Below are 25738 nucleotides of genomic sequence, written 5' to 3' on the forward strand. Positions count from 1 at the left end.
AGGGATCATTTTGCAATTACTGATAAATATTAGAAGAAATATGGAAAATGTTCACCTATAGTTAAAAGAAAAAAATACTATGAGTGTTATTTTCCCAATAAACTGCAAAAAGACTGTTCTGTATCTGGCATGTAACAGAAAAGCTTTGCCCAATGTAAATAAAATGAAAACACAGCATCACTCTCCCTCTTTTATTTTAGTTTTGGAACATGGCTTAATATTTGATAGTCAAAACAAATAAAAAGCCATAAAATTGTAACTTGAATTAACATAAAACCCAGAATACCCTCAAAACATGTTCCCTATTTATTCAGATTCTATCTGAAAAAATATGTGGTTTTACACATATAAAAGCTTTCAAGTATTGGTGATTTTGGAGGGGGGAGTGGGTGGGTGTATGTTTGTTTTTCAGTTATACAACTGGTCCTCCCTTTCTTTAAAGAAAAATCCGTATTTAATGGATGAACACCGTAGGTATGCAAAACAATACATACACACGTTTCAGACAAATTCCTATGCAGACACTGCAGTGCATTACTTGATAATGCAAAACAAAGGCTTCCTTCTCAAATTATTAGGTACCAAACTTCTTATAAATGTGATATTCTTATTACTCAATACATTAGTCTTATGTTTTACAGATGAAAAAATATATTTATACTAAAAAGGGCACATGGAATGATATTTTTGTTTGTTTGCAGATTCACAAATAACTTTGTAGTATTTTGACATAAGAATGGGGTTAACGTATACATTTGTAAAGCCTGAATAGCCACATAGCCATGATAACTATATGGAGTTATTCATCCATTTTATTTACTGAAATATTTTTAAGTTTCATTATTTCTACATATTAAATGTTTTATATGTATTTACATAAGAAAAAAAATGGTATTTCATTAATGTCACTGTAATGAAATTGTATTGCCATTGTAATGAAATTGTATTTCATTAATGCCATTTCCCAACATTAATGCCAGTCCCAACAAGACTTCTATTACTTGCCAGTTCCTTTTCTTTCATCTCCTCCTTTGTGCTGGTACAATTGTTTATGTGTGCTGAACAGCAACAAGAAGCTGATCCAGATTAAATCTAAAGACTTTTTTGGAAGAAGCAGCTCTGCTACTGGATGATTTTGAACAAAAATCAGTTCTCTGACATATGGTCTCACACACACAGCTGTAGCAGCAAAGTGCAGAAGACATACAGGGCCTGTACTACTTAACCTGGCACTATCATAGAAACATCATGAAGCAGCTGAGATGTTGATGCTTGGTACAGCATAGATACTATTTTTTGAATTTAGTCACACATCTCCAACTCAGTGTAGTCAAAAATAAAGACAATGAATTCTGGAGGACACTTAAGATATACATACCACTGTGTTCTAATTTTCCATGGGCACCTTTAACGACTCCAAATTGACATGCGATAGTAGCATAACACCTCTCAACTTCATTCAGTTTCTTATGATGCTCTTCTCTCGCTGTTAAGTGCATCTGTAATTTCTGATCCTGTTGAAACAATGGAAGCACCTGCTGACTGACACCAACTAGCATGTATAAATCAACACTCCAAATGCTTATCAAAATAGCATAAACACAAACTCATTCTCAGGGTATCTCAGTTGTCTACTTCATATCTGATGATCAACTCCCACTTCCAGATAACCCCTCATGCTAAAATCTTCACCTGTGTTTCAGTATATTTTCATATGTTCTCCCTTATATTCAGGAGAACTTGCACGTAAATGCATGCAGGATTGTATTAACTGTTTACGAAAGCGGATTTCAAGTTTTCCTTTGTTACATGGCCTACTCTAAACATGCTATTCTACCTGTCACTGTATTGCAAACACAGTCTAGCATGCTAATAGTGTTTCCATTTGCCTGTGGTTCATAAATGTCCTCCTGCACTACCCTTCAGTGCAGCACTGCATACTCTTATTCCCTTGATGTAGGATGTTCTTGGAATCCAACACTGTCCAAACCCCCACACCAGCTACTCAAACTAGCACTATTAAACAAATGATATTCAGTCTTTTTTTATTTTCATAAAAACACCAGTACAAGTATCACCATCTTATTACAGACCTGAACACTTTCCAGTACAGCATGGCTTAAGTCTAAAAAGAAAACCTTTTTTTGGCTACACAGTGGTACAATTACAAACTCAAATGGAAGTCCTGTTTTTCCAATACAGTGCTATTAAAAGAAGGGACCATGAAGGAGCTAGAGCACTTGACACAAGGAAAGGCTGACCAAGCTGGGACTGGCCAGCTTGGAGATTCTAACAAAGTTTAAACTGCACAAATACTTTGGAAGGGTGAGAATAAGAAAAATGAGAGACTCTCCTCAGCAGTGTCCAGTGGCTATTCAGCTTCTGTAGGGCTTTCTTCCCATAGAGTAACAAATGCAATACATATCCAAGCATCAGAAGATAATAAAAGCTCACAGTAATCAAAAGAAATGACCAACATAAGGCTAGCAAAACAGGATATACAATACAAATTTCTCATGTTTTATAAGGTATGAAATTAAACACATCACAGCAAATAGAAAGTCATAATGGAAACACGAGTAAAGAAACACCACCACTTACAGAATCGCTTCACAAAATGCAGGCTGTGAATTTTCACATACTTCCTTTTTTTCTTAAAAAGTAAACTTCTGAAAAGCTGTGTTTAACTAATGCTAAGATGCAAGCTTTGTAGAAAATAAAAAGGAAAAAAAACACCAAAAACCAACAAATCACTTCTGTTTCTCCTGATAACAATTCAGATGTATTTACTCTTAAGTGAGTGATGAATAAGAGAGCCTAGTCAGTACGAAACCTGAACAACTTCAACTTTGCACTTTTGTATGACTGTTCTTTATGTTCTTCTGATTTCTTAAGTCAGAAAGACAGCATTATCCCCTCCTCCTCACTAGAGAAATAGAAATATTATTTCCCTAGTTTCTCTCTCATGAGAAAAGGAAGTGGCCTCCAAAAGTTTCTGTTAAGAGTTTACACTGGTCTAAAAATGATTTTTGATGGCAAGCTGCTCTCCGGCCTCAGTGCATAAATACAAGTAGTTTCATTCACCTGTGTTTATGGATCTTCTCATCACAGTGAAAAGGTCTTAAAACATCTCCCATGGAAGAAAATAATAAAGAGATGATAAAGAAACACTGAGAGACTCCACAGGGTAGGGAGGATCTGACCTGGAGCAAGACCCACAGAATCTTAGTTCTCCTTCCTAAAGTCTGATATCGTATGAACAGGAATTATTGTTCTGACTTCCACCAGTAATAAAGATAAGCTGAGATGGGGAGTGGAACTGATTTTGGCCATATGGTTTGTTGAGGAACAATCACTTCTTGGTAAAAACTGGACCAGAGAAATAGCTCAGGGTCAGGTAGGTGACCGGAGGAAGACAAAGAAGGAATTGCTCATATCTCATAAATATTCTGGAAATTGAGTCACTGGTCAGTGTTACTCAGTGAATCAGAAGGTGGTAACTGGGGGGTGAAAGTGTCAGAGGAACAAAAGAGTTGTAATGAAATGGAGACAAGGCAAGATCATATGAAAATCATGCAAAGGGCTACTGCCTGTAAAACTTCCAAGCAGGAAAATGTTTCCACAGTAGTTTCTCTACTTCACAGTGGTTTTTCTACTTACAGTCATTCTCTTCAGTTTTTGCTGTACCACTTCCTTCACACTACTTTTAAACAACATAACACAATCACGGGTGAATTCCTAACCACGGAAAGGAATTAGATGTATTTTTTAAAGGTGGTTTGTTTTGAATAATCCAGGATAAGTATGTTATATATTTTTAAATTCATTTTCATTCATCCAGGATTTATTTTCCATTGGTAACTATCTCTGCATTAGAGAGCTAAATGGTGGCAGGGATGCTCTCAGGAAATGCTTATAGTGTGAAGTTGTTAAATTCCCAGGCATATTTTGGCTGAAGAGTACTCAGTTCCTGGGTACAGTTCAGAAGGCTGTCTACTGAGAACAGTCTGATTTATTCAGTTGCAGTTTCCCCTCTCTTAAAGAATAGCGACTTTCATGTAACTAGGCTATTTCATATCTCTTGAATTCAGCTTCAATTAATGGCCTCACAAACATTTAGTTCATCAATATAGACATACAGTTAAGCCAGACTACCAGTCATTCACCTCACTTACTTAAATCACTCATCAATACACTGAATTGCTACCATACGAACAGTGACATCTCCCCATTAACTACACTGAGAACTTCCATTCCAGGTTTACTTTTTGGAACTATATACAAGATTTAGTCTCTAAGCCAGACAAAGCTCATCTCATTCTTGTTTTTCACATTTTAGCATCGTGACATATTTTGAAGCTTAGGTACTATAAAGTAAAATTGAGTGGAGAAGTAACTCTAAATGCTCCCTTTCTATGACATGCTCAGGATCAGCCAATGCAAGTTAACAGTGGAACACATGAATAGATGACTTTTATTTGCAGAATAGAAAACAAACAAAAGTCTGCATTTACTTTAGTTCTGTGCTCTCAGAGTTTCAGCAGTCTATGTCGTATGCAACAGGAAATTAGCAGAGGAGGAAACTAAGACCTGACCAAAACCATTTTCCTCTAACTACTCCTTCATTTCAGCAGTAAGAAAATAGTACAGTGTAGAAGCCACATCTAAGTTTATTCTATGAGAGAACTAGCTTTGTTGTAACCACCCTGCAAACTCCTGCATCCATATGCAATCATGTGCAAAGTGAAAATAACACACAAAAATTGGTATTTTTTGTATAAAAAAAGAAAAATGGAAGAAAAAGGCTTTGGGTGCCTATATAGCCTTCCAATACAAAATAGAAACCATCTACTTTTTCAAAATTATAGCACATATCACACACGTGACATCAGCAATGTAATTCTCGCAAAACTTCTCTGAGGATGGGCAGTGGAACTTCACATGCTAAAATAGTATGCAATATATTAACAATGCCAATGCTAGATTAAATGAACAGAATTAAATGAACAAAATGGGAATGAAGTAGCACTTCAATTCCCAGCACACACAAAAGCTACTTTACTGACTGGCAGGGTTTCCAAGTGCCAGACATAAACTAGACAGTGCATTTTCTTATTTTGAAAGCACCAGCCAGAACAAGATCTAACCTCAAACAAACTACACACTGAAATGTAAATTGGTCTCAAAAATCCACTCTACTTCTGAATATTTTGCCAATTGTGATAATAAAGACACTGCACACACCACTTATTTTTGCAAAACTACTGAAGGAATGATTAGTAGAATCTGACCCAGCCTAAAACTGTATTAGCCCACTGCTGGGTATGGTTGCAGGAAAGAATGAATTTCTACTTACCTTGTGTTTTTGCCTTTTACATCTTGAACATACATGGCCAGACCACATGTGTTAGGTCTAGTGCTACATGCAAAAGTGGAATTCTAACATTTTTTTCCCAAACCTCTATGACATGTTTAATAATCACACTCTGTATCAAAATCACACAACACCAATATTTTAATAATATGAAATCATTATTGATAAAATGTTTGTGTTTAAGCACATGAAAGGAAGAAAATTATCTAAGCAGTTCAGATGTATTTCTACCTCATAGAAAAGTTCCTGTGATTTAAATACTCTCATTCATATGGAAGACTGAACTTGCAAATTATTAAAGGTAATATGTGAAATGATCTAATAGTAAATTCAATAACTTTGTATATTTTAAGCATTTCTCTAGATAAAATTTATTTTAAGAATAAATGCAAGTTAAAAGTGAAGTAAGACTAAACACATTTTATGTTGCCTTTGATCTTTAACTTGTAGCCTTATCTCCCAGGTCAGAGGGCACATTATTCAATTTCACCATATTTTGTGTAAAACCACTGTAGCGTTGAAGATGACTTTCAGTACAAATGTCATGGTACTTAAAGCTAAACTGGACCCTAGTTTTTTAAGCTTCTTAATTAAAATCACAGTTTATAATGGTCTGACAATATTATCTTTATACTTTCCAGTTGAGCAGCAGCAGAATTTTCACAGCATTTATTCATTCAAGCTTAGCAATGTTTCTGCAGCTCATTCTTTCACTTCCTAAAACAGACAACGGGGTTCAGGGTAACTAAGCTGTCACTCTATATAAATTTATTCCCTGTGTCAAAGGGAGGAAACTGGATTGGATGAAATCTAAACTGTTCAGGGGAACCGATGTTAAGAAGTAATTCTGAACAGAGGAATGAAAAAGAGAGAAAAACACAACACTTTTTCTTAAACAAAAGCAAAAGAAGAGCCTTGAATTTCTAGTACTCCTTTGGGATGAATACTAGGTCCTACAAGTACAATGATAATAAGATTACATTATTCAAATTACCTTTTTTGCACCATGAGAGAAGGATTTCCATGTTAATCTATTAAAAGTACAAATATGCTAACTATAATTTAGTGCATGAAGGAGTTCCACATGGTAAGCAGCAGCTACCACAACACAAGAATGTTGTGTGTGAAAGTTTTTTTACATTCAAAGGAGATATCAACTTTTGATTATTTGTTTTAATTGTCATCTATCAAAGTACGCGAGACTGTATTTGGATTATACTATAAACTGATGTTCTCTTTTCACAAACTATTACTTATATTACTTTCTTACCATTTCATTCAGTTTCTTTTGTAATGTGTATTTTGCAACCTGTAAAATGAAAAGGAGCCGTTAACTGAATTGCAGTAACAATTCTTTCTGAAGACCAACTGCAGATTTTTAAAACATTCTCAGGCCTAAGATTTAATTGCCTATCCACTACAGTAACATGGTTTTCAAATTAATAGCTTAACTGTTTCTTTACTATGAGATTCACTTTATAAAACTTCTGGAAGGTTTAAATTGCACACTTAAATTCCATTAAAAAAAACCAACCATTACAACAATTTGTATCTACAGTAATTTTGAGAAATGCATAACATCTACATCCTCTGACACATATCACAAAAATTAAGTGTAATGGGACTACAGCAGTAACTTCAACCTTTGAACTAAACAAAGAAGAAAACAGAGATAAGAATGAAAGTATTTCCTTAAATCCTAGAAGAATAAAGTGGCTTGTCTGCTGAGGAAAAAAGTAACCTTTTAGGTAGATGTTCCAAAGGGTATGATATAAAGAAACATTGTAGTAAGCCTGTGTGTTTTAAAATCACAGGGCTGACATTTGTAGTCATTAACAGTACTTTTCATACTCCATTGGTATCACAGAATTTTGATTTTTATAATATTTCGATCTCCAGATCTTTAGTCTTGAGTGTTTTCTGAACACCCCAACATGTACTCATTGTCATGGGCACTATCATTTCTTCTTTAGAGCTTACAGCAAAGCTCAACTATCCACTCTACATCCAAAACAAACACATGATAAAATACATCTCTCCAAACTGAAGATTCATTCAGGTGCAGAATCCCAAGTAAATCTGAAAGCTATTGCTTGTATGCACACATGGAAAATCGATATTTCAATGTCAAGTACTAAATTTAAAATTTCACTGTCCTGGAAACTAAAAAAATACTTGTAAATGTAAAAGGGAAAGCTCATATTAAAAAGAGAAAACAAAAACCTGAAGGTAATTTAATCATAAGAAATGTTCAAGTAACGTATCTCTGATTTTCAATGTTAAAATATGAGTATTCCATGAAAAGTTTACAAACTTTTTAAAACTTTTTGTCAGAATCTGGGTTTCTACATATCTATTAAAAAAAAAAAAAAAAAAATCAAGTGGCTGCATCAGCAGTAACTTCAAAGTCTTCAGCCTCTCAGGCTGAAACATGGCTTCTAACTTGATGACATGAACAATTCACTGGAGGTCACTGTAGGAATGCCAAACAGTTGGCAACCCATGATGGCAAAGTGACAGCACCACCCCTTGCAAGGCATCCACTCATTCAGATTTAGAAAGTGTTGATATAAAATGAACGATATGCCAAGGTGACAACTGAAATCTTTACCACTCAAGAATTTGTAAATAATAAAAAAGATCTGATTGACTTTCTCCATTTTAATTCTTATACAAATGCATTAAATGAATTAAGTGGAAAATTTAGAAACCTCCTGATGAAAGTAACTAGGGAAATCAACACAAAAGATGTGTAACTTTGTGAGTTGGATGTCCATTGTAAATATTTTTGTTGTTGTTGCTTAGAAATCTCCAAAACCACAGTTTTCAGACAGGTAAGAAGAGATTAATACAAGCATAAAGGAATACTGTGGGGAACAGGAAGAAAAACAATTAAGTCACATTTCACATGCCATTTGGGTTGTGCAATCTGTGCATTCCTCTGGAAGAACTTCAGCTGACAGTATACTTGAAGCTGAAGGCCAAAACAGAAACTCATTGTTAGAAAGGGTGGTATAAGCATACTAGGCAGATTGAAAGGGATGATCCTAACAACCCTATTAAAAATAACTATTTTTGCTTGGGGAGAAGAGAGGCATGCGAAAACAATACTTTAATATCAATAACACTTATTTCATAAAAATAATAATTTACCTGTAACTCTCTTAATGTCTCTTTCAATCCATCAATTTCTTTGTCTTTTATTTCTACAGCAAGCTGATATTTTCCCTTTCAAAACATAATTTGTACTTTAGGATTTGGGCAGAAAACATTTTTAATGTCAAAGGCTTAACTACAAGAGTGTTATGAAGATAACAAACAACTCTGCTAAATATTTTAAGATATACTTCTATAATGCCCCGAAGAGAAAAGTGAATACACGATGTTATGTTTTCATCGCTTATAACAAGCCTGCCAAAGACAGAACTAAAATATTAACATTTAACAAATAATTACAATCTTATAGGTTATAATGAAAGCACAACAGTAGTTCTCAAGAAACCATAGCTTGTAACTTTAGTAAAGGTCACAGTAAGAAAAATAAGCCTAATATACTTAGTACGTGTTTTATAAGTAATGTAATGTTATAGCTTGCATATGGGTGTCGTTAATTGGCAAATAATGAATTATAATGAAGTACCTTTTCTTCTTCCATGGCAAACATCCTTGTCTGTAACTTGATTCAGTGGCATAAGAATAAAAAATAAAAAAAATACAGTACTTATAATTTTGTTCACACAATGAACCAGAAAATATGTTATACTACTTTGTTTAGCCTATTTCCTTTAGGTGTATTTTACATATATACATGTACATACACACACACTGTTCTGCAGCAGCAGCAAGCTGGTGAATAACAAATTATTTTGTCAAGAAGGAAAGAACTGCCTGTTTTTTGTGATATGAATGAAATTTGTAGCATGAGTGATAAAATTACTCATCTCCAAGTGTAACAGTTTTTGTTACTGCTTACTATTAATGGATTAAAACACAACCCTGACTGGAAAGACTAAAACACTCTGAATACTGATTTGAATTGAACTGAATAAGTTATATTGCAGATTTTCCCTTTAATTTTTATGAAATAATTGCCAGAAGAGACACCATTTTAGAAAGAGTTTGGGAAGAGGGAGTGAGTGTGAGGGGGCACAGGATGGGGACACAACAAATTTTTTTTGAACTATATTATTCCACCATTTTACATGCAGGTTAGGTGTTTTAATAGCAATAGATAACTTGCTTTCATTTTCAACTCTTAGTGTCTAGGCTGGAAGGACTTATTTTGCTACCTGTTTTTTAAAAGCTGCCATGGCTTCTTTGTTTTGTTGCTGTAACGTGTCTGTCTGATGCTGCAGAGTTTCCTGATCATGGGAAATAACAACAAACCTTTAAATATAATCTTAACACTATATGTATACATATAAACGTATATATATATACATGGTCTTTTAAGAAAAACACTGGTTCTCTCTTACATAACTTTAGGAAGATGCCACTGATTAAAAGCAAAACCTGAGGATGAGACATTTGTTAACCAGTAATCATCTTTTCAGCTGTGGCTTCTCTTCTAGTTCACAACAGGTAGCAGTTATCACCTCTAGAAGACATGCTGCTGCTGGGATTTCTAGGAGTAATTCCTACCAACCCTATCAAGGTACAGAAGCAATTCAATATCCATTGCCACCTTGTGACACTATCTTCATGCAGTTCAAGAAGTCATAGCAGGATTTTAATTCTCACCTCCATTAAAAAAAATACGAAGTTACTTCATTTTCCAGCAAAATTTTAGTCATTTAGCACACTACATAAAAGAGCTGAAGGATGACAGAACAAACTAAGCGTAATGTCATAGGTAAGATTTCCTATTTTAATTATTCTGCTGCCTGGCTTTACTCACACACACAAAATATGTACACAAGAAAATGAGTTAAAGATATACTACTGTTTTTGTGTTTGCTGCTGTTCTATATCATAATCTCGTGCACTAATTCTCTGCTCTGCAAGTTAAGATCTTTAAATATCACACTCCTATGCTCAAGACAGGAAAAAAAAAAAAAAAAAACACTAGGGGAAGTAATACAATGATATCTTTGTTACATCTCTTGGAGTTCTAGATACTGAAAATAAATAAATAAATAAAGGCATTCAAGTATAAGTATCACAAAATACAGATGAGCATTTAGCTAAGTCTTACTGTGAAATAAGGATTATGCAATATCTGTACAAAAATAAATACAAATCAGACTATTAAAGAGATGTGACTGATGAGAAACCAAACTGATAAGTCACTTCACCCACCACAGGAATAATAAGACTTTATAACTACAGTACTGCCAAATTAAGATGATACTTCTATAGGAATTCAAGCCAACTCTAGATAATTAACTTAGATATAAATTTGGTTTCACCAAGTTGTCATCTTCTATACAACTTTGTCACTGATGTAATTTACAATCTGATAAAAGTTTTACTGAATTCTTCAATATATACTGCATTTTTCCTTACCTTGTACATTCAAGTGATGTGCTTTACTACAAACTTCTCCCTAAGTCTACTAAATAATGTGATTGATTGTATGTAACTAGCTCAAAAATATATTTTGGGGGTATATTTTGCTCACACGACTTGTATATGTGGTGCACAGGATATAAAGAAGAAAGCCGCTTTCTTAAATAAGCAAAATCACCTTTGATGCTGTGACGAGTAATGTAATATATATTACACTGTGTTAAGTATAATGAGTATAATTACCAGACTAAAGAGTATTTTGTCCACTGATTTACCCTACACAAGTATTTTTTCTAACAGCAACAACAATATTCTTAAAACTAATATTACAACTTGAAAGCAAATTTCTGTCTTAAATCAGAAAATTCTCTTTCATTACCTTTATTTGAAACTATTTTACTATGTTTAAGATAAAACAGAATGCATATCGAACCACAGAAATGTTGGCAGAAAGAGATCTCTGAAGGGAAAGTATAAAAGAATATTTGAAAAGCCCAAAGGAGGAGCTGTCTACTTACTGAACTTCAACTACTGGCAATGTGATTTTGTTCTTTGGAAATAGTCGGGTCAAAAACTCAAGTTAAATTTCATACTACTTAGCATTTCCATCTTACTTAAATCTCCAGAATCAGAAACAAATATCAGCTTGTTCTTTTGAAGTTCCAGAGTTTTACATAAGTGTTCCCCTGAAGTCCCTAAAAAGCTACAAGTCATTTTTTACACTGCCACAAGCAAAATAAAATCCAAGCATGAAGAAAAAAAACAAACCAACCACAAAATGATTACACCTAGCTAACTATAAATCCCATCTATCCATAAACAGTAAATTACTGTTAAGATCTTGGAAAGAATAGAAATCACCCCCTTTTGAACCTGGATTATTAAAGACTGCAACACTATGTTAAGAAAAGCAAAGAAAGGTTACAAATTGAAAGCACTGCTGCTTCTACAAATATAAAACGTTTCCTGTTTCTGTGTGCACATATATATCTTCTAGGGGAAAAAAAAAAAAAAAAAAAAAAAAAAAAGTAGTTGAGGTTATTAATTTAAGATATGGTTAGGATGAACTCCGAGAAGAAAAAGTCTTCCTTTACTACTAAGATGTTAAAGATCCCAAGATCAAGGATAGAGCTGAAGTTATTGTTTTTTCTGTGATCATAAAATATACAGAGTGAAGCCTTTTATCTTGTGACCCAGAGGCAAGGGTCATAGTTCTGATTGTATTTGAGAAAGGAATGGATTTCCTATGAAAGCATAACCTCAGGAGCCCTAATCCTAGAGAGAATGTTAGGCTCGTTTTACTGAAAACTTCATTCCGAGCAAAGGTGATAAACATTAGGGTATACCTAACTTGTAAGTTAATGTTTCATACTGTTACTTATAGGTACACACATACCCACACAAACATTAGAAAAGAAATCTTAAAAGCAAAACACTACAAGCTGTTTGTGCAACTGTAACGATATTGGCACTGGCCAAAGCCAGGCACAGTACAGAGATGTTGCAATGTAGCTTCTGTAACGTTACAGTGTCAAGATTCCTCACGTTCCACTTCCTCAGTATTAATATCCCTTTTAACTGAAGATATCCAGTCATACCAATTATGATGTGATTCCTTTGTGGAACTGATCCTTAAACTCAGCACAATTAAAATCAATACAAAAGCTACAGCATGACTAGACAAACTACTAACACATTCTACTATTACAAGTAACAAAAGACTTAAGAATTGTACCAAATCACAATCCATGTTAGTATTATCTTGAAACCAAATTTCAGCAGCTGAAAGGCAAAAATCACATAAAAGTTACCTTCTGCCACTCGAGTTCCTGTTTCTCCACAACAATTTTACTTAATTGATCTTCATAATTTATCTCTGCTTCCTAAATAAAAATAAATGAAAGACAGTTACCTGCAAATCAAACACCAACATAATTTGTCTACTCTTACTCTTCTTGACAGCCCAGCAGACAGAAGTTACTATACACTGTGCTTATACACTGCACAACAAGAAGGAAACAGTAGAAAAGATCAGCTGTTTCAGTCAGAAATCTTGCAGAATTAATAACATAGATTTATGTGAACAGCAGCACATCATGAGCTAGGATCATAGCTCTTAATTGACAGCCCACTCTTCTCTTCTGCACCTTACAACAAAACCAGGCTCAAATGCAACAAAACAGACTTGACTTTACTTCACAGCTGAAGTGAGTGGATATCCTGATGAAACAAGTCAATGATTACTCAGTTAATCAATGATACAAATAATCACGGCTAATAACTGAGAATCTTTGGGATACCTCAATGATTACACAGTTTCACTCAGAGCACTAAATCTCTTCTTTTTATTCCCTTCCCCCCCCCCAACCCCCTTTTTCTTTTAGTTCCTGTGGGAGATGTCAGAAGTGTGAGACAGCAATAAACATTGCTATTATGGAAAGTGAAACATTTATTGCAACCTTATGTGACAATAAGGCTTCTGATCTACCAGACTGATAAATAAATAAATGTTAAAAAGAATTCCTGGATAATCACTGCATTTTCTTTTATAAGATGAGCTACCTGCAAAGGACACGACTAAAGGCCAAATTTTCTTCACAATCCAGGACATGGAGAAGTAACAGTTCAGAAGATGTGTTACGTCATCTGTTCTTAGAGAACTGCCTTGTCAAGAATCAAATTATTACTGTGATAACAAGTAGGATATACCGGCTGGTAATCATGGCTGTTAACAATTTCTTGTTGTTCTCCTGAAACATTCTGGCACTGAGATTTTCCTAACAAGAATCAGCTTCCCTTGTGTGTTATTTTTATTTTCTCTTAGAAGCACAGTCTCACCCCCTCTTTTATTCCCCCCAAATACAATACTAAATGAAGGAGCAATTTCCCTACCAATAACAACCACAGTGGTATTTATACCTTAGATGTATATCATTATAACCAACATACCACTCTCCTATTACATACAGCCAAATAATGAATATCCTCTAAAGATCTAAGACTGTTTCTATCTTGAAGCAGGTAAAACATTCAGCTCCATGAATGATACACATCAAAGAACTACAGTTCTTTCTGAAATCCTGTACAAATGAGAGTGTTCAGCTTTTAAGAGGACACTTACAACACCTCAATTTGTGCAAGGCTGTTTTAAAGCAGATCATGCAACATTTTTCCCGCTTACTCTAGTATTTGTTAAATAGTCTCACTATATTATCCATAGTAATAAAGTGGAAAAATACATCCAAGGAAGATTTAACATAGGTTTTTGATACTGACATCTTCAATAATTTCTAGGATCAAAACATATATCCTTATTTAACATACAGTGAGCAAGCATGGGTGTGGACAGAAATAACAAACACTATTACACACAAGATACTACTTCTAAGTAAGAGTTATGAGCTGGATCTAAAATGATGCCTCAAAACTCACATGGACATTACACAGAAAATACTGAACATGTATTTATAATTAAAATCTACTGTACAGAGAACTAGCTAAGATTTTTAGCTTTTATTTCCCTGATATGTACCAAGAGGGTATAGATGGAGAAAAAACCTAAATATTGGTCAAGACCTATGGTAAGAAAAGCATTTAAAATTTTGAAGAAATAACAGTGTCTCAGTCCTGCCTTAACCAATCATACTTCAGTTATAATGATTTTGTTTTACTGTACTCATCTATAAACCAATATTAATACATTCTCCTAAAAACATGGTAGGCTGACTTATAGCTTCTTAGAGAAGTGCAGTCTTAAGCAGTTTAAGCCACTAGGCAACAAATGCTATCAGAACAATACACCATTAGCAAAAGTTTTATACATTGTAAGAATGTTAAACAATGATCCTTAACCTCCACCTTTATGCAGGCAGCAGCTTAGCAGTGGACAATTAAGTTGGGAGAAGGAGGTGGCAAAAATAGCACTGATTTCAGTGGTTGTTGGAGATCAACCTTTACCTATCTACATTAAGCTTATCATGAAATCAAGGGAAAAGAGTGTAATATTTTACAGGAGAGCAACAGAATATACATACTAATTCTTGACACAACAAATTTACACTCAAACTGGGATGGCTGATCTTATTAAGTTATTGAGCCTTCAGTAAAGATAAAAACAGAAGTTATTACAAGCTAACAAGAAGGTTTGATTTAAAACGTGCAAATTATTTGTAATCATGTATACACCGTTTCTGTTTTAAAACATCTAAATATGTTAAAACTTAATGAGGCTGCTAAAATTTAACATTTTAGAATTGATCTAGGAAACAGTGTGTCACGTTTTAAGGCCCACTGATAAATAGTAACTGCTGCATCTATATTGAGCCCTTTACATTTAAGGTAAATAAAGCCTGAGAACCACATTAAATTCCATTTCAATTGAGCCCTTCGCTTTAAATACTAGAGAAGACAAGAACTGAAGTTCTCTATGTGAACAACACTCCTCCAACTTACTCCCAGATTATAATGGAAAACCTGCAAGCTCTCAAAAATGTGTACATGTACATAACTACTGTTGAAAAAAAATAATAAACATCATAAATACTCAAAGTGAGAATGACAATTATATGCTGAAAGTGTTCTCATGTGAAATCACTAACAATTATAAGCCTTATCCATCATTTTTACTTCTTTCTAAGGACATTTATAGTTTCCCCATTTTGAAACAAAAGCTTTTAAAACTTGTGAAACACTTTTTTTTTTTTTTTTAAGAAGTTCCAACAGCTGTTTAATACAACAAAAACATTTCTGCTATACTTGGGAGCATAACGCTGTATATAACTTTGATGAGGTATCAAAAAACCACAAAACCTTAAAAAGTGTTCATTTTTTATTAACTGCCTTAGGACTACATGGATTTAAGGGTTTTTATAAAAAGAGTACCATAACAATAAAAGAGGAGTCATTTGATGGTTTATTTACTTGTTATAACCTTTGGAAAGTGTCAAGCGTTCTTTAAAGCCTTTGCTTCAGGCTGCAGTTTTACAAGATGGGCTGTGGATTGGTCAAGCCCCCTCGATTCTTGACCCTGAACAGATTTAGGAACACAGTACAGCTGGCTCATGTCCAAGCAGCCAAAACTGCTCCTAGGTACTTTTATTATCTTTTTCAAACTCATAATATACCTCCTACGAAATTGCACAGCCAATTTCTCATGCAGCTCAATCAAACAGTACTCATAGAAACTACAGTTTATGATTCTCTCATGCTATAATTAGAATACCCTCCATGAACTAAACAGTCAAGTTGAACTTTTAAAAGACTGAACAGAAATTCATCTTAAGTTTCGATACCAGGACAAATGTTAAAGGCAGAGAAAACGTAACAGCTTGATTCTAGTTTTCAATTGTGACATTATATTTTAGGTTCTTCAAAGTTATGACAGTTGGTAAAAATCTTTAGTAGCCATATATGTGGAATTTAGTGTCAGATACTGTCCTTCTTCAGAAGCACACTATCAGCTATTTCTCCACACAAGTAAAGAAAAAGGGATGTATTCCAGTCACCTCTTTTCCTCTGGAAACTTTTCCTTGCTCCACCCATCAAAACCATGCAGTTTATCTGTAGTTAAATAAATCTCATCTATTTATCTTTAAATGCTTTACTGTTACTTAGTGTCTCATTTTCAACTTCAAGTAATAAATTCCTAATCAAAAGATACATTTGCTAATAGGAGCTATAAGCTAACAGTGCTTATTGACTTAAATAACTACACTGTGTGTATTTGTCAGGAGATGCAGAAATTCCAGTACTGCTTATTCTTCTTCCCCCCCCGGCATTTGTTAACAAGTACCCTAATATACACAGAAAAACCAGCTATAAGGCTTTTAGGCCTTCAAATGCACTTTCAGCTTCTTATATGCATTGTGCTTCAGGAAACACAAGAGCCTTCCAGTGTAACTTGTTGCATGGCAACTTTATACAGTTAAATATATGATATTTATCTATTAAGAAAAGAGCTGTCTCTTATTACTCAACAGAATGAAAGCAGCTGATTGCAGAGCAATACTGAGAGACTTTGGAACAAAGTGAATGAGAGACCCACCACAAAAGAATTACTGGGTTGATTGGTGCTTGTTGAGCAGGACAACTAGAGTAGCAAAGAGGGCATTCAAACTGTGCTCCTGGAGGAGGCAGGAATAATAGTTTAAATAGAAGTATGAAATTAAAAGCTACCAACAAAAAATAAGTCATACTAGGAACAAATACTTTATTAATGGCCTAAGGAATAAAGTGAAGCTGTACCAAGTACAGTATTTTAAACAAAGTGCCTAGAATAAACACGCACAGCTACCACTGACAATACATGGGACTACATATATAAGATGGCATAGCAGCCATTACTCAGAAAGCAACATTTAGAATTATGAGCAAACCCTCTAAATTACTTTCGAAACTTAAGTTATAGTGATATGTTTAACAAAGAAAAGTGAAAAACAAATGAAGTAACTCAACATATTTATTTAAATAAGCATCTGCCAAGCTTTGCAATGATTGTTTCATCTGTAAATTTAGTTTTATAAATTTGTGTTCATACTGCAGCATAACCAACAAAGGAAGCTATACACAAAAAAACACAAAATATCTATTAGTTCCCATTGTGAAGAGAATCCTGTCTAAATGACAAGACCAGCAACAGAAAGAGAAACAGAAGCAAATAGATGTAAGATTACTCCTCTAAGGTCAAGCCACAGGTCATAGTCACAATTGAGAGAAAACCCCACCATACTTGGCTATACTGTCTCCATTGGGCTACCAGATTTCCTAAAGACTCACACAAGCAACATGGGGCAGGTGAGGGGGAAGAAGCAAGAAATAGCAGAGCTTTAACTCTGCCTTCATTTACCTATTTAGCAGGTGACAATGTTTTAATTAAGTCGTTTATTCTTGTCCATAGGAAAACTAACACAGTGCAAAACAAGAGCTGTAATTCCTGAGTTAGCATTTTGGTGTATGCGCTGCCTTTTTCCCAGTGCTGCTTATATAACTTCATAAAATAACCCTGTGGTAGTTGGATTTGTAACAGATTTATAGCTAAATTCAGGAAAGGATCTTGTAGAATCATTTGTAAGCAAGAACATCCATAAAATTCCTGCTTAAAAAAAAAAAAAAAGAAAAGGTACTATACATGGCCATATCATTTTATAACCTTAGGTTGTTCATAAACTTGAAGTTTTTTATTCCAATTTTCAATAATACTACGCAAGCAGCCCTAAATTCATCATTAAAGCCAATAAAATTTATGCAGACACTCAGTTTTCAGATTGATTAGGTGTCAAACAATTAAATTTTTTTGACATAATTCTAATTACAAGCAGGTAAATTATTTTTAAGGATAAAGGAAGCTACAGATGCTTTAGAAACTGAGTGACAACTTATCTATGGAATTAGCTCTTGGTATTTGTAACAATAGAAAGCACACCAATGACAGCAGAGCAGCAAGATCCCAGGCTACAACAAGCAAGGATTTGGTCAAATGCAACAGCCACAGATATAAAGGAAAGAAGCTGTTTATCTGCAGAAGGCCACATATAGGCACGGATCTCCAGCAAGATACCCTTGCCTCCACTATCAAACCCCTAAATGAGGTCTGGGAAGGGATGGAGTGTATCCTGGCTCCATTCCTTCTGGTCACTCAGCTACATTGCTTGCAGCTGAGCCCCCTCCTGAGCTGATCCTACCTTCCCACCAGGTGCTCAATCACTGCTTCAAGCCATGAGTTAGCATTTTTCCTACAATATTAACATCAATTTTGAGACTGAAGACACATTCAACCAAGGAAGTGTTTACCCACTTGAGAAAACATTGACTAAAATCAGTCACTTACTCCTGTAATAGGGCAAACACAAAAGAGACAGTCCAAACAAAATTAACCCTAAAGATGATTTATGACCCTAAAAATTTTGAGACTCCCACTGAAGGGATTAAGAAAGCAAACTGTGAATGAAGTTTAGCTGATATCTTCCAAGGTACACTCTAGTAATTATCACGTCAGTTACGTCCTTCAGACTTTTTAATACAAAAAATAAATAGACAAGGCTAAACATTGTCATTGTGACAAGAGTCTAGGGATCAAACTGCAGTGAATTTTAATAGTACTGTACAGTGAAAGTGGGATCATGCAGCTTTTAAAGATTATAACCTTTCACTTGAATCAAAATAAGCATAAATCAAATATGTCATTGATACTAATATTTTTAAAGTAATAGCGAACATCCTTTGAACAGGTCAAACGCATCAAGGACAGAATATTTGAGGTCTTTCAAAAATTCAGCAGTTCAGAAATGTTAGAGAGAAAAAGTTGTGTAGCTACAGACAACTGAGAAATTAACCACAAAAAATTCTAACTGCCTTCAACCGTGTAGAAACAATTTTACTTTATTACTACGTGATGATCCTCATCTTATTTCAGACAGACCACCCCCTTCGTATACTAGAACTGTAGGGCACTAACCTAGAATTCTAGCTCATGCTGAGTCCATCTATTAAATGAGAAAGACTTAAGAGATTTTATGACTATCTTTATCGATAGCCACTCTTAAAGAGAATAACTACAATGAAATACTGTAGTCTAATGTAAACAATTTGTGTTAATAGCCAACAGTAACAGATCAACAGTAGCAACTTATACACAATAATACAAAAGTCAAATTCATGATTCCCATGCAACTCTGTTTTCTTGTAAAACCCACAGAGAAAATTTCAATTACAGTCACTGCTTTGATCACATGCAATTCTTAAAATGTGATGTAAAATTTACCCATACTTATGCAACATTTCTATAATGACAGGCAGGAAAACAGAATTAAAACATTAAAAAATATATATATAAACACGTTTACCCTTCTAATACGCAGTTCTTCTATAGTCTCCAATAGGCTTGTTTTGAAGTCCAAGAGACGAATGGAAAGCAATGTCTCTGATGGACTCTGAAGAGCAGAGTCAAGTGCCTGCATTTTAAGGTCTTCATCCATTCTTAGAACTTGTCTGCAATAGAAAAACATAAATTTTGTCTTCAGTTGATCTGGAAGAGGATACTGAAATGATAAGAAAATTGAAATAAATGCATTTTGCAAATAGTAAAACTACCTGTTAAAGCCATTATGCAATCTTTTACATTTCCATTTTAAGTGGTACTGTTAAAAAACAAACAACAACAACAACAAAAAACCACCAGCTTTATCACCAATTCATGATGTTAATTTACTTTCCTCTATAGTTTGAGCTTAGATTTTAGTTTTATACGGAGACCACAGTGAGCATGAAGTAAAAGTTCCTTTTTCCACAGAGCTCCTGCCCTGCTCTGGCATGAAAGTACAGCAAATAATACATCCAGCCATTAGAAGGTGTAATTTTCCCCAGTTCAAGATTTCAAAAATAGTAATTCAGGTTCAGTTTTAAAGGAGATCTTCCAACTGGCAACATTTGGGATTTCTGCTCCTAACCTTTAAGAAGAAACTTTCCCCTTCTATTCCCATGAGATCTAGTGCCAATTTTGGGGCTCTGAGCTAATTATAACTGCAGTCAAGCAAGGAGCTGCACTCACTTGCATACATGTCTCTAGGGACAAAGCATGTTTGTTAGTGACAGCAGGGATTATTAGTATACTTATGTCAGTTCAGTCAACATTTGATTTACAAAAAGATAAGCTTGTTCTAGCTGTACTTTCCAAACTTTATATATTTCGTTTAAGACTGAACATCCAACGGCTCACTAGAATTAATCTAGTAACATGCACTGCTTCAACATACTCTCCCTTCCTGAGGACACACTCCGTATATTCAGCACTGAAGAGGCAGGGGTAGAGCACAGGAGTTATGACTGACCTGGCCACTGCCACAGAGCTCTTAGGAAGGAATTCCTGCAGGAAGAGCAGAGACCTGGTCTGTATCATGGGGCCATAACAACTACAAATCAGGACTCGCCGCTTTTTCTGCTGTTGTCTAAATAAAACCCTAACATAGATCAAATTTAAGCTGCTTGCCCATGGATAATAGATTGATTCCCTGTTCTGTTGCCCCACCACAAGACGTTATTTCAACTAAGTTACTGAAAACTTGTTTTTGCTAAGAACAGGAAAAAAAATCTGCCTCACTTATATCTTCCACCTTAAAACATAAATAATATTTACCGATTTATTTATATATTTACTATTCAATATGAAATAGTTATTTAACTTTCTTTTTCAATGCCAAAATGCATGTGTTTGGAGGATTTCTAAAGGAGAAGAAATGGATAGGAGTCTAAATAAGAGCCACTTACAATTACCACTTTGATGCAAGAGATAGGCTGCCCAATATGTCAACATGTATGGGACGTGTACAGCAGCCGATCTGCAGTGTTTTAGGCAACACAGGCCTATTTTGTTACTTGCATGGGGTTTTTTGAAAGTAAACTTTTAGTATTAAAAAAGACCTTTTTAGCCAGAGCGCTTAGATTTGACTAGATCACGCCCCCAAAATGTATATAGTAATTCTTTTTTCCAAGCTCTCAAAATTGTTCACTACTGATAGATGCTGTGTCATTAATTTGTAAAGCACAAACGTGATTTTTAATGCTATATCAAATACTGGGAAATTATCATAGCTGCAAGACTAACAACAGAATACCATGCGTAGTAAATTAAGCATTAATTTCAATTCTGAATCATTCTATATACTGATCCTAAGGGAAAGATTTTGTGCATAAAATATTAAGACGTGACATACGCTCTAATTCTACTCCTGCCAGCTCCAGTACAAACAACTGAGTTCAGGGATTCCAAAGCAATGGGCTTTCACAGGACAGTACTGCTACCACATGGAGAATCCCAGTATCCTGTTTTATTTGAGGGGATTAAAAATAAGTGTCCTAGTGAAAAACTCTGATGCAGAAAATGATGGCTTACTTCAGGCCTTCAACCTACCAAGCTGGGTGCGTTTGAATTTCAGTTTTCCCATTCAAGTCAACTAGCAGAAGAATGTATACTAACCTAAGCACACTGGGGCTTGTTATTTTCCTTCTCATCACATTTGAGGATGACTTTCTTAGGGAAATATTTTCAAGCCAACGTTTTACTCTAAGGAATGAAGAAAAACTGGCCTCGGGCATCCCTGGGCTTTCCTTCAGCTCACTGAGCTCAGCAGGAGCACTGGACAAGCAAGACCTCGCCTCCCTGTAGCAGTGAGTAAAGATAAAGGCTTTCCTGGGTGAAGCTCATTGAGTCTTCACCCATCCCTTCATTGCAAAGTCCCATTTTCTCATGTGCAATTTGTACCGGTTCTGCTGCAAGGAGGTCAGACTGCTTTTTCTGAGGCTGCAACAAAACGCTTCACAGCCTACTGCTGAAAACTGCAAGGCACAGTACGTGTTGCACACACTCCCTTCTCCTCTAGGCTGAGTGTGAGACACTCCTGGGGCCTCTTCCACCACAGAGAAACCAGAGAACTTTGTTACTTGCTAAGTACTTCACACCATGCTGGAAAGAAACAAAACCATACAGAATATAATAAGGAAGGCACAAAATTAAATACTTTCAGCTTTCTAAGATATACTTATAAAATCCCTGATTTTCATACCACGTTAATACAACTGTCTAGAGATACTATGAAAATGCATGATAAATAATGAATGCCCTTTTGGCAGAGCAAGCACAAAAACAGTTCTATACTATATATTATATATACATATATATAATATATATAAAGTTATATATAAACTATAGATATTCCTATTTAAGTAGATACTACTTCAGTAACTGGTATCTGTCTGAATACTTTTAAAATACAAAAAAACATCCTGGAAAATAAACCCCCCAAAATCTAAAAATCAATAAGTGAATATGATTGAAGTTCTAAACTTGAAGTATTTACTGCAGTTGCTTTTCTATCTTTCTCTTTGTTCTCCAGAAAATAAGAACAAAAATTACTTTTTAAAAAGCACATTATAAAACCCATTTAAACACAATTTTAAGTGCCATAAAGGGCTTTCTATACTTCGAAAAGCACTTATTAAAAATTACATCTTAAATACCCTACACCAGAAAGTAAGTTAGCCTATAAGCCTGATAGGGGTCAGGGTAATAACACAGAATGAACAAATTACACTGTCATTCCACTTAAATTATTTAAGTTATTTAATTTGACCTGTAGATAGTCTCTTGTCTTCTCATCATGCCTGACTTTTAAGTGGGAGGTCTTCATTCATGATGATCCTTTAATGGAAGCAAAGCTTTCTCCATTTAACCCATGGTGTTATCAATCATGTACAGGGATAAATGAGGCTGTAAGATTTTGCCAGTATCACAAATGACACTGTGACCTGAGGCCAACATCTTTATTTGCTTCTCCAGTGATTCACTTCAGCAGATATTAACCAATTTTATAATCCATGAAAGGCAAAATTAAAGGACACCATCCATAAAACAGAATAATTCCTATCAGCAACAAAGTGATGTCTGTATTATCTTATAAATTATACGGCCATACAGTGTAGTAATGTAATGAAGTAAAGATGGTAATAATCAAATGCCTAGGGCAAATGCTAATATGCATTTAATCACTCAGCATGAAGCCATTTGTCACTACAGTTGAATGCATGTGTACATAAAATACATGAGTCACATCCTTATTGTTATACTATAACAGCATCAATTTCACACTATCATTTTACCACAATAACAACTGTAGGTTTCGATATTAACTAAAATATTCAAACACCAGAAGTGCAACTGACAGCAATACCTTTAAAAAGAAACTACTTTAAAGGACGTTCCTCCTAGTGCCATTCAGCTTAACACATCTGAACGTTACATGTGTGTGCAGAATTAATTTGGGGGGGTCTTTTTATTTTTTATTTTATTTTTAAACAATACTCCCTTTAACTGTATTTTAGTAATATATTAAGTGGCTGTTTAGAAAGAGGGTAACTCATGGCATTTTAGCTAAGGTTGATTCAGTTCTTAGTTATTTATCAGGAATGATATGTAACTATTGTCACTTACCTATTTAAAGGTATCCACAGATGCGCACACATAGAAAAGATAAAGCATATGCCTTAAGGAAATCAGATCTTTATGTTTAAAGTGTTCGCAGACGTGGCATGAAAGAGCAGATGAGCTGAAATGTTAGCATCAAATTCCGTACTTGGTGAAATATAGGAATCAGAAACACTGGCAAAGAAACCTTACCTTTAGTTAAAGTGAACCTTTAGTTCACTGACTTCCAGTCCAAGGACTGACCACAAAAATATGGCTACCCCGCCTGATGGGGAGACACTGATGAGAAGAAACAACTCTATCACCCCTAAACTTTGGGTGCAGCCCCATAACGTTGACATGCTAACTGTAAGAAATGTTTCTATGACTATTTGTTAAAACAAAAACACCCAGCACCAACTGAATTGCAACCATCAAGTTAGATTAATGCTTAACAAGCACACTGCACATTTTTCTTACATTCAAGTAAATAGGAGAATGCTATTTAAATAAAGCCTTAAAAAAAAAAATCTTTCTAGGCAAAAATGGTACAGTGTGACTGAATAAGATGTTACTGACATTAAAAAGAAAAACAAAATAAAATCATATGGCAGAGGATAGGGATATTTTTACAATCCATAATGCCCAAAATAGGGTTAGTTCTACTGTGTGGTCCATTAAAAAAATAATGCCTTTATATAATATTTTCTCTTTCCAGGCATTATTTCTGACACCATTGAAATATCTGCTTTCATTACAAAGAAAATAGAAAACGGACTTTACTAATCCATTGTCATCTTAATTTAAAAACAAAGGATAAGCCCTTAATTTCTAATACAAATTGACTAGAAATTAGGCAACAAATGTTCAGGTGTACCAAACGGGCTTTAAAAAGGCCTTTGCAGAGCCCAGCATCTCTGTGAAGATCTATAAAGTACTGTGTCTGTGTTGGGGGGAAGCAGGTGTTCACCATTTTTCAGATTCCAATCATCAAGTCTGTCTTACACCTTGGTTGCATAAACCAGACGGGATTCCACTATGAGAAGATAACCTACTGACACAGTGACTGCAGGTTTGGACAGCAAGACAGCTTGGTACATCTCCTACATAGAGACAAGATGACAAGAATAAAATAAGCCACACCAGGTAAGAACCATAGACCTGCTCCAAATACATCATTTAAATATTTATCTGAGTTAACGTCTATTTTGCTGGATCAAGAGAATTACATCACGTTAAAGGCTCAATTAGATAAAATACTATTTGTAGACAGCTCTCTCCCTACCATCTTTTTTGTGATGGTGTTCTCTTTTACCCCTATTAGATTCAGACAAATTATATGGATACTTCTTATTTGGGGAGCATACACAGTTTAAGAACAGTTGCCCTAGGTCACGCAAAGGGTCCGTCTAGCTCATTAATTTATTGATAATACATAAAAGTCCAGTTGTAACTCTCTTCTACTAAATGGAAGAGAACAGTAATTCTTCTCCTTGACCTTGCAACTACAGGATTCTTAAATTAGCCCAGAGCACTAATTTGGATCATGTGGTGCTTTTTACAGAGTCAAGTACAACATTCCTATCAGCATGCAATTTATGTTTTGACAGTATACCTTTGGGAACTGGTGGAAACAGGCTGCTTCAAAGCTTTTGGGGAGAACACAAACTATCTTCACTGATAGATGAATAAGATTCTGTTGTACCTGCTCCTTTTTATTAATGAGCTCTATCCTTTTTCACACTTCTATAGAATTAGAGATAATGCTTTTATTAATTTACCTTAAAAGAGGACAGAATTGTTCAGAGGGTTCACGACAAATTCTGAAACAAAGACTGCAGTTTTAACATATAGCTCGTTCTTAAAGGAAGGAAAGATACTACTCCTTGCTGCTCTAACAGATG

The 25738-nt window shown here is 34.8% G+C and overlaps 1 protein-coding gene across 1 annotated transcript in view; it reads right to left on the bottom strand.

Moving 5' to 3' along the window:
• CCDC73 (coiled-coil domain containing 73) overlaps positions 1 to 25738 on the bottom strand; it is a 55540-nt gene that overhangs the window by 25415 nt on the left and 4387 nt on the right. The window contains exons 4-12 of the mRNA XM_072339199.1: positions 22137 to 22337; positions 21852 to 22034; positions 19723 to 19867; positions 12694 to 12765; positions 9664 to 9735; positions 9015 to 9050; positions 8528 to 8602; positions 6645 to 6683; positions 1379 to 1514 (exon numbers count right to left, since the gene is read on the bottom strand). Of these exons, the coding sequence (XP_072195300.1) occupies positions 1379 to 1514; positions 6645 to 6683; positions 8528 to 8602; positions 9015 to 9050; positions 9664 to 9735; positions 12694 to 12765; positions 19723 to 19867; positions 21852 to 21970 (694 nt within the window). The 5' untranslated portion in view covers positions 21971 to 22034; positions 22137 to 22337. The remainder of the gene's footprint in view (positions 1 to 1378; positions 1515 to 6644; positions 6684 to 8527; positions 8603 to 9014; positions 9051 to 9663; positions 9736 to 12693; positions 12766 to 19722; positions 19868 to 21851; positions 22035 to 22136; positions 22338 to 25738) is intronic.

The sequence above is a fragment of the Excalfactoria chinensis genome, chromosome 5 (genome assembly GCF_039878825.1).
Source record: "Excalfactoria chinensis isolate bCotChi1 chromosome 5, bCotChi1.hap2, whole genome shotgun sequence".
Lineage (NCBI taxonomy): Eukaryota > Metazoa > Chordata > Aves > Galliformes > Phasianidae > Excalfactoria > Excalfactoria chinensis.